General features: G+C 37.3%; 1 protein-coding gene across 11 annotated transcripts in view; it reads left to right on the top strand.

The window, feature by feature from the left end:
- MECOM (MDS1 and EVI1 complex locus) overlaps positions 1–12469 on the top strand; it is a 566735-nt gene that overhangs the window by 532730 nt on the left and 21536 nt on the right. For 7 of the 11 annotated variants that reach the window (XM_067737977.1, XM_067737973.1, XM_067737972.1 and 4 more), the window contains 3 exons: positions 818–2174; positions 4572–4659; positions 10516–10542. In XM_067737977.1, coding sequence (XP_067594078.1) covers positions 818–2174; positions 4572–4659; positions 10516–10542 — 1472 coding nt within the window. The remainder of the gene's footprint in view (positions 1–817; positions 2175–4571; positions 4660–10515; positions 10543–12469) is intronic. The other 4 variants (XM_067737975.1, XM_067737974.1, XM_067737981.1 and 1 more) reach the window with 3 other exon arrangements.

Genomic DNA, 12469 nt, shown 5'->3' with positions numbered 1-12469 from the left:
TCCCAAGGACGGGGTTTCATAAATGCAGGAAGGTTAGCACAACCACTGGTGTGAGGGGAAGTCAGAGGACGTGATCATAGTTCATGGGAACCAGCAATGCAGGATGGGCTACATTCAATTTAGTTTCCTTTGCGGGCTTAAAATAGCGCCATTGTAAATTATGTCAGTCTTTCTCAAATCATGAAAATGATTGTTAAAAATGTCTCAGAATACACAATGTACATTGTTGTGTGGCTTTGATGTGTGAATGATGAGAGCATATGATATAATACAAATTAAATAATGGTAGAGCAGTCACAGGCTTTTTCCCCAAGGGGAGCGGGAATAAAGGTGAAGTTTCTGGTCGAGGGAAAGGCTGTTTTATTTTGTGTTGATGCCTACAATATAGAATTCTTTAAATGGTCTAAAATTTTAAAGGGGTTCCTGTTCTGTGTCATGTTTAGTACATCTTAAGAATTTAATCGTAAAGATTCTGTTAGTGTAGTAATTGGGTGGGAAGTCAATGCATGCTGGAGTTTGACTTTTTAATAAATATTTAAGTACACAAATATGATACAAAATATTATGCAATGGGGATGACAGAATATTTATATATATCTGAAATATTTGTGCTGTCTCAAGACATTTGTCAGGTTGGATGCCTTGCTTTGGAATCTAGTGAAACGGGGTTTTCTGTGTTTGGAGCACCCACGTTGGTGCCTCCGACGTCTTTTCCTGGCTTTCTAATTGAAATTTGGGGTAAACCAATTGTGATACTTGCTAAATTCAGAAGCAGTTGCCATAAAGCCTGAGATTCTTTTTTGTTGTTTGCACACAGGTGAGGTCTGCCATAAATCCTATACTCAGTTTTCAAACCTTTGTCGTCATAAGCGCATGCATGCTGATTGCAGAACCCAAATCAAGTGCAAAGACTGTGGACAAATGTTCAGCACTACGTCTTCCTTAAATAAACACAGGAGGTTTTGTGAGGGCAAGAACCATTTTGCGGCAGGTGGATTTTTTGGCCAAGGCATTTCACTTCCTGGAACCCCAGCTATGGATAAAACGTCCATGGTTAATATGAGTCATGCCAACCCGGGCCTTGCTGACTATTTTGGCGCCAATAGGCATCCTGCTGGTCTTACCTTTCCAACAGCTCCTGGATTTTCTTTTAGCTTCCCTGGTTTGTTTCCTTCCGGCTTGTACCACAGGCCTCCTTTGATACCTGCTAGTTCTCCTGTTAAAGGACTGTCAAGTACTGAACAGACAAACAAAAGTCAAAGTCCCCTCATGACACATCCTCAGATACTGCCAGCTACACAGGATATTTTGAAGGCACTATCTAAACACCCACCTGTAGGGGACGATAAGCCAGTGGAGTTCCAGCCCGAGAGGTCCTCTGAAGAGAGGCCCCTTGAGAAAATCAGTGACCAGTCAGAGAGTAGTGACCTTGATGATGTCAGTACACCAAGTGGCAGTGACCTGGAAACCACCTCGGGCTCTGATCTGGAAAGTGACATTGAAAGTGATAAAGAGAAATTTAAAGAAAATGGTAAAATGTTCAAAGACAAAGTAAGCCCTCTTCCGAATCTGGCTTCAATACATAATAAGAAAGAATACAGCAATCATTCCATTTTCTCACCATCTTTAGAGGAGCAGACTGCGGTGTCAGGAGCTGTGAATGATTCTATAAAGGCTATTGCTTCTATTGCTGAGAAATACTTTGGTTCAGCAGGACTGGTGGGGCTGCAAGACAAAAAAGTTGGAGCTTTACCTTACCCTTCCATGTTTCCCCTCCCATTTTTTCCAGCATTCTCTCAATCAATGTACCCATTTCCTGATAGAGACTTGAGATCGTTACCTTTGAAAATGGAACCCCAGTCACCAAGTGAAGTAAAGAAACTGCAGAAGGGCAGCTCTGAGTCTCCCTTTGATCTCACCACTAAACGCAAGGACGAGAAGCCCTTGACCTCAGTACCCGCCAAGCCTCCAGTGACGCCGGCCACAAGCCAAGACCAACCCCTGGATCTAAGTATGGGCAGTAGGAGTAGAGCCAGTGGGACCAAGCTGACAGAGCCTCGTAAAAACCACGTGTTTGGGGAAAAGAAAGGAGGCAACGGTGAACCAAGACCAGCACCTGATGGTTCCTTACAGCATGCTAGACCCACTCCTTTCTTCATGGACCCTATTTACAGGTAAGGGTGGATGGGAGACCGCTCAATGTGGACAGAAGAATGAAAGGCAGTTTTCACACTCTAAAGTTACGGCTTTTAACAAACCTTTTTTATTATTCTTATAAAGCAGAAAGTAAAGTTGTTTGATCTGGTGAGTTCATTTTTTATTCGGAAAGTCAACTCATTAGGTTTGGACTTATTTTTGGATGTCTCCGAATTTGGGGTTTTGGAATAGGCCCACAGAGTTCTTTCCCTTGACAATAAATTTATTTTTAAACACATTTTTTTAAGTGGAAAATATGGGAAAGCCGTATTTAAAGCAAGTTGTCAAGTGGCGGAAGAATGAGGCTCCTGAAGGATTAATGCAAATATGTGTGGGTACTTAAATGGGTCAGGTTATTCGGAATGAGATGGGACATAGCAAGAGTTTACTCTTTGTTAACCTACGAACACATCCTTAATAAGTGCTGGTCCTATTCTGTTTCTAAATAAATCTCTTAGGAGCCCCATGTAACTGAAATATTAATCACAAAAATGCTTTGTATATAATGTGAGTGGTCGGCTTAAAAAACACATCTCTGTTTAATGCCTTCATTATCCAGTTTCCTTTGATGCATCCAAAAATTTTGGGGGGGGAATATGTGCTAATAAAAAGCCTCTTAGACAGTACCCTGTAACACTCGACCATTCAGAAAGATTTAGTTTTTAAAAACTAGTCTTCTTCAAAGTGTATGAATAACAATAATTAATTTGTGATGTATTTTAAATATTACCACAAGTTTTCACATTTACTTTCTCATTCAAGTCGTGAACGTTGTCAAGAGTTAATGGAAAATGTGGATAATTTTTTATTGGACTTATTTAAGCTGGGAGAATTTGATATTTTTGCCTGATTCTTTTTTTTAATCAAGAGACAGTTTTGTTCAATTCCTTCATTCAACAATATTTTTTTTGAGTGCCTATGACTTAATAGGTACCACAGCTGCAAACTCTTTTCCCTTCAAACTCTTTTTCTACCTGTATTATCTTCAATGCATTAACCAAGAAACATTGCCAAGTGTGTTACTTGAACATGACAAGGGGCATAGAAAAGGACAGTACAAAAATGTCTCAGAGCCATCATTACCATGCTTGGGCACTATTTTTTTTTTTTAACAATTATTATATTTTCATTTCTGTGGCAGAGAAAGAAAAAGAAGGAAAAACAGATCTTCCATATTTTGTGTGTAGCTTATATGTTACACATGGCCAGTAAGGTTGTATTTCCAACTCAGCGATATGTCTCAGCCCTTTGTGAAGATAAGTTCTCAGACTCTCTTTCTTAGACCCTCCCAAGGGCAATGGGCTTCCAGTTCCTTCACACACCCATTCCACTCTTCTCCATCACCTCCTAACCTCCCTCCTGCTGACTCTAATCTCAGTCTTTTCTCTGGCATGTCAGTGTCACTTGAGGCTTTAGGCATGTCATTTTACCAAATTCATGAAAGACCTAAACTTACCAGTTTTAGTGTAAGACCTGGGTTGAAATCTCAGCTTTCCCATGTCTTAAACTTTTTTTAATCCATACAATGGGTATAAGAGCACCTATTTCAGTAAGTGAAATAGTGTATGTAAAACATAGCATACGTACAATTTCAAGAAGTGGGAGCTGTTTTTGTTTGTTTTGATTCTATTTTAAAGTATACTTATTTAACGGTTTTTAAAAGGAAATCACCAACGGTTCATGAAGGAAATTAATTCAGTCCACGATGTCCTTTCCTATATGCTTAATAGAAAATAGAATGACAAACATTTCTAGAGCAGAAGGGCTATATTGATAAGTTCGATAATGTCTCTCCCTGTCTTTAAAAAGTTCCTCATCCTCTCCCTACCACTCCCCTTTCACCTACTCTGTTTATCAGCAGTAACATCCAAAAGAAGCTGCGTATGCCTGAGAGCGGCTAGCAGGGTGTGTAGTATGCTTAGAAACTCTCCTGCTGACATTCACAAATGTAGAAGAAATACGATGACGATTTGAGGAAGCACCTTCTTGAGAGAAAATGACTTTAATTTTTAAAATGAGCCCTGTTCTTATGCTTTTGAAATCACCAAGCCTTTTCGTGTACATTTCAAATGGAAAGGTACAAATTTGTGACCAAAGCCTCTGATTTCATGACTTCATTTTTTACATTTCCTCATTATTATTATTACTAGTCATTCAATAGGATTTTTCCATTATAAAAAGGACCTTCTTTCTCTGAGCGCCTAGAAGTGCCAGGAGTATTCTTCAAGAACTGAACAGATGTCTTTATATCTTTATTAGGGTGCTTCCCAGCAACCTACCATTTGCTTTATTGTTAGCTGTTTAAATGTTGGCGAGTACGCAGGGATTGATATATGAGACTGATTCATCTCCAAAATCTAATTTTAACCTTTCAGAGTAGAGAAAAGAAAACTAACTGACCCACTTGAAGCTTTAAAAGAGAAATACTTGAGACCTTCTCCAGGATTCTTATTTCACCCGCAAGTAAGTATTTTGAATTTGAGACTTCAAGCTTGTAAACTAACTTGTTGATCCTGAAAAGCAGGTGCAATGAAATGAAAGAAATCTTGAGAACACTAGGATTTCCTATGACGCTGGTGTGGAAGAACACAGGAAATTCTAGCAGAATTAAAACCCAAACTCTTTAAAGAAAAAGTAGTTAATATATGTGAAAAAACAACATGGTTTTGCTGTTAAATTATTCTCTATTAACGACTTACTGAGCCAAAGTGTATTTTACAGTGAGCAGAATTCAGTTAAGAAATTAAATATTGAAGTTGCCTTTCATGTTAAAACATTTGTGATAGTAAGAAATGGATCGTAGTGTGACTTGTCCCAAACTCATGACGGTCGTTCATGTTCTTTCAGTGCTTAGATAAAAACAGGAAATGAGTCTACCTGACAAGTTGTTACCATAGAGGGTGAAGGAATTTATCTAGAGACCACTGGGCATTCCAGCAAAATTCTGTAATTGCACAAGAATTCACCACAATACACAGAGCTATTTGCTGGATGGAGTTGTGTCCATTTATCAAAATATGTACAGTTTCTCACTGCAAGGAAAATACAAAGCAGCGTTATCTAATTGGTTCATCTTTATGTCCCTACATATTTGGTCATTTTTTAAAAAGCTGACTTACGTATCAATAAAAATGCGGGGAATTGTATTGAAAGAAGAAATATGTAAACATCTTGAGTCTGGTTTCTTAATGATATTTTATTTTTTGTTTACTTATTAGTAAGGATATAAGCTTTGGTCTATAGATAGTAAGCAAAATTTTTATGAAAATGCTTGAAAACAGAGTTAACTGATTTATTCTGTTTCAATATATTCAAACCAAAAATTACGCTCCTCTAATAAAATTGGTGGAATTCTATGCAAGCTGTCTTATAGAACGTTATGAGCTAATTAAATTAAATCATGGGATGGGATATGACTCTTCCCTCCACCTTTCATGCCCCTGCCACCACCTCTTCTTTCTTCATTTTTTAAAGTACTTTCCTAAACTTTGGACATCAAAGTATGAGAGCTGAAATACCATATTCTGGGTTAGCTGGAGAAATCTATCATTGCTCAAAAATTCTCTCTATTTTAAACTGCAAACATATATGATTTAGTATTAAAGGGGTTAGAAATGTTCCAGTTAGTATTCATTTTGTGTAGGAAGACTAAGGAATGATATCATTTATTAAATTATTTTATGGAAAAGAAGCAAGTTTTAAAATAGTAAATGTTTATCGGGTGCTTATTTTCCACATTTAGGTTGACCTAAATTGCACTTGCCAGCCTCATGAGCTAAAAAAACTGAACATAATGTGCGTTTTGTGTCAGATATTACACAAAAATATGTCTCTCTTGATAACTTCCTAACTAAATGCTTATAAGGATATTATAGTTATCTACATTTAATCACAATAAATCAAGTGGTTTTCATATTCTAATTATCTTTAAAATCTAGTAATTAATCATTTCAAAATTAAATGCTGTGAGTACATGGTATAAGGGAGGGGGAAAAAAAGCCACTGGGATTCAGTGTCTTTGAGTGACTCAGTCTATTGGCTCTTAGTTTCCTTACCTGTCAGATGAGGGAGTTGGGTGTAAGGTCCCTATCCTCTCTGAAGTTCAGATTTCTAGCAAGCTAAGGTAAATTTACTGGTTCAGAAGATGGGCAGTTTTATCTATCGGTATCTTTACATGTGCATGCAGCTGTTGTAAATATAGTATATACATGTATGGAGGTTCCTTAAAAAAACTAAAAATAGAACCACCATACGACCCAGCAATCCCACTACTGGGCATATACCCTGAGAAAACCATAATTCAAAAAGAGTCATGTAGCACAATGTTCACTGCAGCTCTATTTACAATAGCCAGGATGTGGAAGCAACCTAAGTGTCCATCAACAGATGAATGGATAAAGAAGATGTGGCACATATATACCATGGAATATTACTCAGCCATAAAAAGAAACAAAAGTGAGTTATTTGTAGTGAGGTGGATGGACCTAGAGACTATCATACAGAGTGAATAAGTCAGAAAGAGAAAAACAAATACCAAATGCTAACACATGTATATATAGAATCAAAAAAAAAAAATGGTTCTGAAGAACGTAGGGGCAGGACAGGAATAAAGACGCAGACATAGAAATTAGACTTGAGGACAAAGGGAGGGGGAAGGGTAAGCTGGGACGAAGTGAGAGAGTGGCATGGACATATATACACTACCAAATGTAAAATAGATAGCTAGTGGGAAGGAGCCACATAGCACAGGGAGATCAGCTCGGTGCTTTGTGACCACCTAGAGGGGTGGGATAGGAGGGTGGGAGGGAGACACAAGAGGGAGGAGATATGGGGATATATGTATACGTATAGCTGACTCACTTTGTTATAAAGCAGAAACTAACACACCACTGTAAAGCAATTATACTCCAATAAAGATGTTAAAAAATGAATTAAAAAATATAGTATATACATGTTTTTAATCAAATAATATAAGAATATCTGCTATGTTTTAAGATTCCCAAAGTTAATGAAGGACCACAAAATATGAGGCGCATGTACAGTGCTTGCAGTACAGCAATCACCCACTCAGACCATTGAAAATATGCCTGTGGGAGTCACAGTGGCAGAGTTTTCTTCCCACACCAGAATGTCGCGTCTTGGTATAAGGGACTGCCCACTGCTGCGTGTTGCTATAAGAACAGGACCTAACAGTGATATTCAGCTATTTAACACATCATATGTGATGAATACCGATCAATCAGAATGGACTCCTGCCATTCTGGAACCGGGTCCTGGAAGCCCTTGCTGCACCAACTGTTCATGCTTTAGTTGCTGGCCAGTGGGCTGTCTGAAGGGTCTATTGGGAGGAGGCCAGGGCTGCAGGAGGACGTTCAGGGTAGTTGGGGCAGAGGCTATTTACCAAAGACTACATAAATATTTCATTATTTTGATAACCATCGTGGCTATTTTCCTGTGTTAGGGCTGTGTATCAGTGGGGTACAGGTGGCATAAAAAGCGTAGCCTGAGAGAATCTTGGGTCACTCAGTTTTCACCCACCGTTCAGACCAGTCTGTTCTTTCAGAAAATCTGCCTCAGATGTTCTGAAGTTTCAGCAGAACGTTCTTGTTCTTTCTAGTCCTCTATCAATTCTGTCCTAGCCTCAAGATCTACTTTCCTACAAACAAACAAATGAAAACAAAGAGAAACTGCCCAGGATTTGGGGCCAGAAATAACCGCTTTAGAACTGGCTTTCCTACTTATTCACAAAAATGCTTCGGTTTTGAGTGATGTAATTCATCTCTCCGAGCCTTCTCTATCAGTGTAATGGGAACACCCCTCCAGCCTTACCAGGGGAGCTGCAAGGATTAGTGATCACGTACATAATGTGTTTAGCATTGTGCTTGGCATATGGAAGGACCTAGATGAGGAAAAGCTCTTATTATTGGTTGCAGAAGTATTCCATTTTGAATATAAAAGGGTGTCAGTAGACTACCCTCCTGCCATCCCCTGAGCCCAGGGGCTATACCAAGTATCTAGAAGTCCTTGGAAAGCTGCTTACTGTGTTCTTCGTGCTGCCTTGTTGGGCAGCAATCAGGGTGGCACAGAGGAAGAAGCCAAAATGGAAGGACTTGCCTCTGCTCCCAGGGCTGGCCGTGATTTTGTAGCTAGATAAGTGCTTGGTTAAGACCATTCGCTGCTTCATTTTTCATTTAAAGTATATTGGAGCAAATCACATGGTCCCTCTGGGCCTTCTGTATCTTCATCTTCAGAATGAGAATAATACCTACCCTATCTACTTCTCAGTGTTATTGTAATAATAAAGAGGAGACCACATGTTCTTGATGCTTCAGGGAAAACCTATATGTAGATAGATATGTAAATGCTTGGTAGTGGTATTCTCTGGGCAAGCCTGATTTTACAATTTTTTGTATGTCTTTGTATTCTGGCCTCCTCCTTCCCCAGTGCACAGTGCCTAATCAATGAAAGTCAAACACCTCAGTGGATATTTATTAAATGTTATTGAAAGATTATTAGTCCATCTTATTGCTTTTTGGAATAATGTGTATTTTTCAAATCCTTGTCAAAAATACCCCAAACGTATAGGAACACATACATCAAAATCAAAAGGTAAATGCTGGTTTTATCATTCTTAGGGTCTAAATTCCTCTCAGTTCAGTTCTTAAAGAAGTATGTTTGCTCTGTCGGGCCACTGGAGGACTATTTAGCTTTCTATTTTTCTCTTATAAATAAGTTAGTTTAATATAGGGGTGAAATAAACACTACAGAGGTTCTTCCTGAATATGTGGTTGAAAATTACTTGTGGAGTCTCAGATTATAATTTTGAAAAGAAGATGACAGCCACAGGAGGTGAGATGGAGGAACTGATATTACCATGTGATCTTTGGAATGTCCATTTCATTGGGTGCTTTGCATTTTGGGTACTTTGCATTCACTTCGATAGCTCATTTGAATGGCCGTAGATATCACTTGGCAATTATACTATTATAAAAGTGGCTATTATTCCTTTGTTTGATTTTCCTATACGTTAAATATTATTTTTGGTTATTTATATATTTCATTTTCAGATGTTTGACGTTGTGTTGATCTGCGACAGAGACTCTATTTTACTTCCATTTCTGTCCTTTATGCATTCGTTTTTTGAATTTTCTTCCTTTAAAATGTCTACTTGCTACTGTATCCCAAGGAACTGGGAAAAAGACCAAGGTCTTTTCCCAAGTTATCATTTATATATGGGTGTGGAAATCACTTAAGTCTTTTGCCTTTCATCTTCTTTCGTGCTTTCAACAAGTGTTTCTTGTGTTAGATTTCTTCTGTGATAAACCTTTCATCATTAAAAACTGTGCATCTTCCTTACTGAAGATACCATAATCTAAGAAAGCAAGATATATCCCCTTTAACCAACCAAAATGATATTTTTGTTTTGTTTTTTTTTGTTTGTTTTTTTGTGGGTTTTTTTGCTGTATGCGGACCTCTCACTGTTGTGGCCCCTCCCGTTGCGGAGCACAGGCTCCGGACGCACAGGCCCAGCGGCCATGGCTCACAGGCCCAGCCGCTCCGCGGCATGTGGGATCCTCCCAGACCTGGGCACGAACCCGCATCCCCTGCATCGGCAGTCGGACTCCCAACCACTGCGCCACCAGGGAAGCCGCAAAATGATATTTTTAAAGATGTAACATTTGTGTTTTCTGATAGAGCTTCTAACTCACTGAACTTTTCTCCATTGATTCTTGTCATAAATTGTCATAAATAACTTGACATTTGTAGTTCTTTTCATTAATATCCTTCAGTGTTTGGCCTACTGATGGTCTCAGTCCCATCCTAGTAGAAGTCAAGCAGTTTTCTTCCAAGGACATTACTTTTTTGTTACTCAGTGATTCACATTTGAGTAAATATCTTATTTTCTTTGTTACTAACATTGTAAAAATGCAAGAGACTATATCTTTTTTGCAGGAAATTGCTTAATTTTTAGTTATTAAAGTAAAATTTAGGAATCCTGTTTTGCAGTGAGTACAAACAGATAAAAAGGAAGTGTCTACTTTGCTATTTAAGATTTGATAGTAAGTAGTATTTAGCTTTCTTGGAAATAAGCACATTCTGGTTTATAACCATGATTCTAAAATTTAATTTAGGTAAATAGAGGAGACTCAGCAGTGTTATAAAATTATTAATTTTCATTTCCAAAGCTTTTACTCAAGATATAGTTACATGATAAGCAAAAATTACTTAGTATAAATGTTAATTTCTCAAAGGATAGATTGCAATAAAGATACTGATACAGAAGTAATTTTTTGTTTTTTGTTTCAATTTTGCTCCCAGTTCCAACTGCCTGATCAGAGAACTTGGGTAAGTTTCCTACTTATATTTTTGACTAAAATAACGTAGAATTAAAAGAAAAACAATTTACAAGTTGCCATACAGACAAGAATTCTGAGCCCTTTCCATAAAATGATATGGCTTCAGCAGATAGATTTCCAGCTTTGTCAAGCTGCAGTTATAATTGGGCATTTAGTGTGCTATAAATTGTTTACAGAAAGAAGTTTATTCTCTAAATCTGACCCATTCCATGTAATTATACCTTGATGTAGAACTCTTTCTGGGCACTTTAGAGCATGTTGTTAAAGGGGACTTCAAGATGGGTCACTAAGTGGAAACAACCATTATTTGGGGGAGCCTGACCAGCATGTTAAAGATACTTATGATAAAGCCTTCAAAAGGATAAAACCTGAACTTATGTGTAGACACAAGATGACATTGGAATTCACATTCATATAACCTGGGGCAGAACTTGGTTCTGGCTATGTGGAGTCATAAGACTAAATGTTTAAAAATCTTTATCTAACTAGTGAATGTATCCTTTCGCATTGGGTCCATTTCCTCAACTCTCTTTTTTTTTTTAAAGTTTAAAAAATTTTTATTGGAGTATAGTTGATTTACAATGTTGTGTTAGTTTCAAGTGTACAGCAAAGTGAATCAGTTATACGTATACATATATCCATGCTTTTTAAAGATGATTTTTCCATATAGGCCATTACAGAATATTGAGTAGAGTTCCCTGTGCTATACAGTAGGTTCTTATTAGTTACCTATTTTATATATAGTAGTGTGTATATGTCAATCCCAGTCTCCCAATTTATCCCTCCCCCTCAACCTTCAATTAATGTTTCCAGATACAGTCAGCTGACATCAGTAGGGGAAAACTTTATTTTTTATTCAAGATACAAAGAATACTATTTATTTACTTTTCACTACCAAATAAACCTTGAGTCAATGGAAATATATGTAAATAACATATATTACAAAATCTCCTCTAAGTGTATGTGCTTTTAGTCCTTCATTCTCCTCTTCACTCAAAATTATCCTGATTCTGAAGTATGGGCAGAATCTTGGAATGTAGTTAAATTTTCCTTTAGTCACCATATAATTATATATAAATTATTTTAAGTTAGAGCACTTTGGCAGTTACCTATTTCCTCTATCTGATGTTAGTTTTCCTTTTAGAACAGAAGTTCTTCTATTTTATTTCTTCTGTGGAATATGTGATGAATTGTGATTTTTCTCATCCTATCAACTTTTAAGGATTAAGTTCACTTATTTCCAAAGTATAAGAGTAGAGAGACAGAAACTTCCTTATTAGGCAAAGCTGTGCAGTAGACAGCGTTGTTCTTTCATTATCCTGGCTTATATTTCCAGTGTTTCTTGTCTGCCTCTCCTGGCAAAGGTCTGTCCAGAATATCGTACGTCATCGTCCTCATTATTTCTAACGTAGAGTATTACTTGCTAGTAGCTTTGCTGTTAGGCGCTTCAAGCATAAGGTGCTGTATCCTACACAAATGGCCAGTGCTTCTACCAACTTACAAAGCCAGTTCAGATTTTAAGTTAGACACCCTTTCCTGATAGTACAATGGTATAGCAACGGCCATTGCAATGCTTTGGAAACACTCCCATTCTTTGGCTCATAGGTTTTTCAAAGCAATAATTTATATTTGTACTGTAAAATATAGATATTAGTGGAAAGTAGTAAAATATTAAAGTTTATAATTTTGAGTGGTTAAAAAACCCTATAATTTTATAATCATGACTGCAGAATGTGATATGTGGAATGAGACAACCATAAAATATGAATATGTATTTCTCCCCCAAATGGCCATGATTTTAAGATTTCTCTAGATTATCAAGTGAATAAATATAGAAAACTACCAAATCTACAAACTTTCCCATCATAAGTTATTTATGAAAAGTTAGTTATTTTATGATAAAGCCATGTGTAATC

This window comes from Pseudorca crassidens, chromosome 5 (assembly GCF_039906515.1).
Source record: "Pseudorca crassidens isolate mPseCra1 chromosome 5, mPseCra1.hap1, whole genome shotgun sequence".
In the NCBI taxonomy this organism is placed as follows: domain Eukaryota; kingdom Metazoa; phylum Chordata; class Mammalia; order Artiodactyla; family Delphinidae; genus Pseudorca; species Pseudorca crassidens.
The sequence above is the reverse complement of the archived record's forward strand: the minus strand, read 5'-3'. Positions and strand labels throughout refer to the sequence as shown.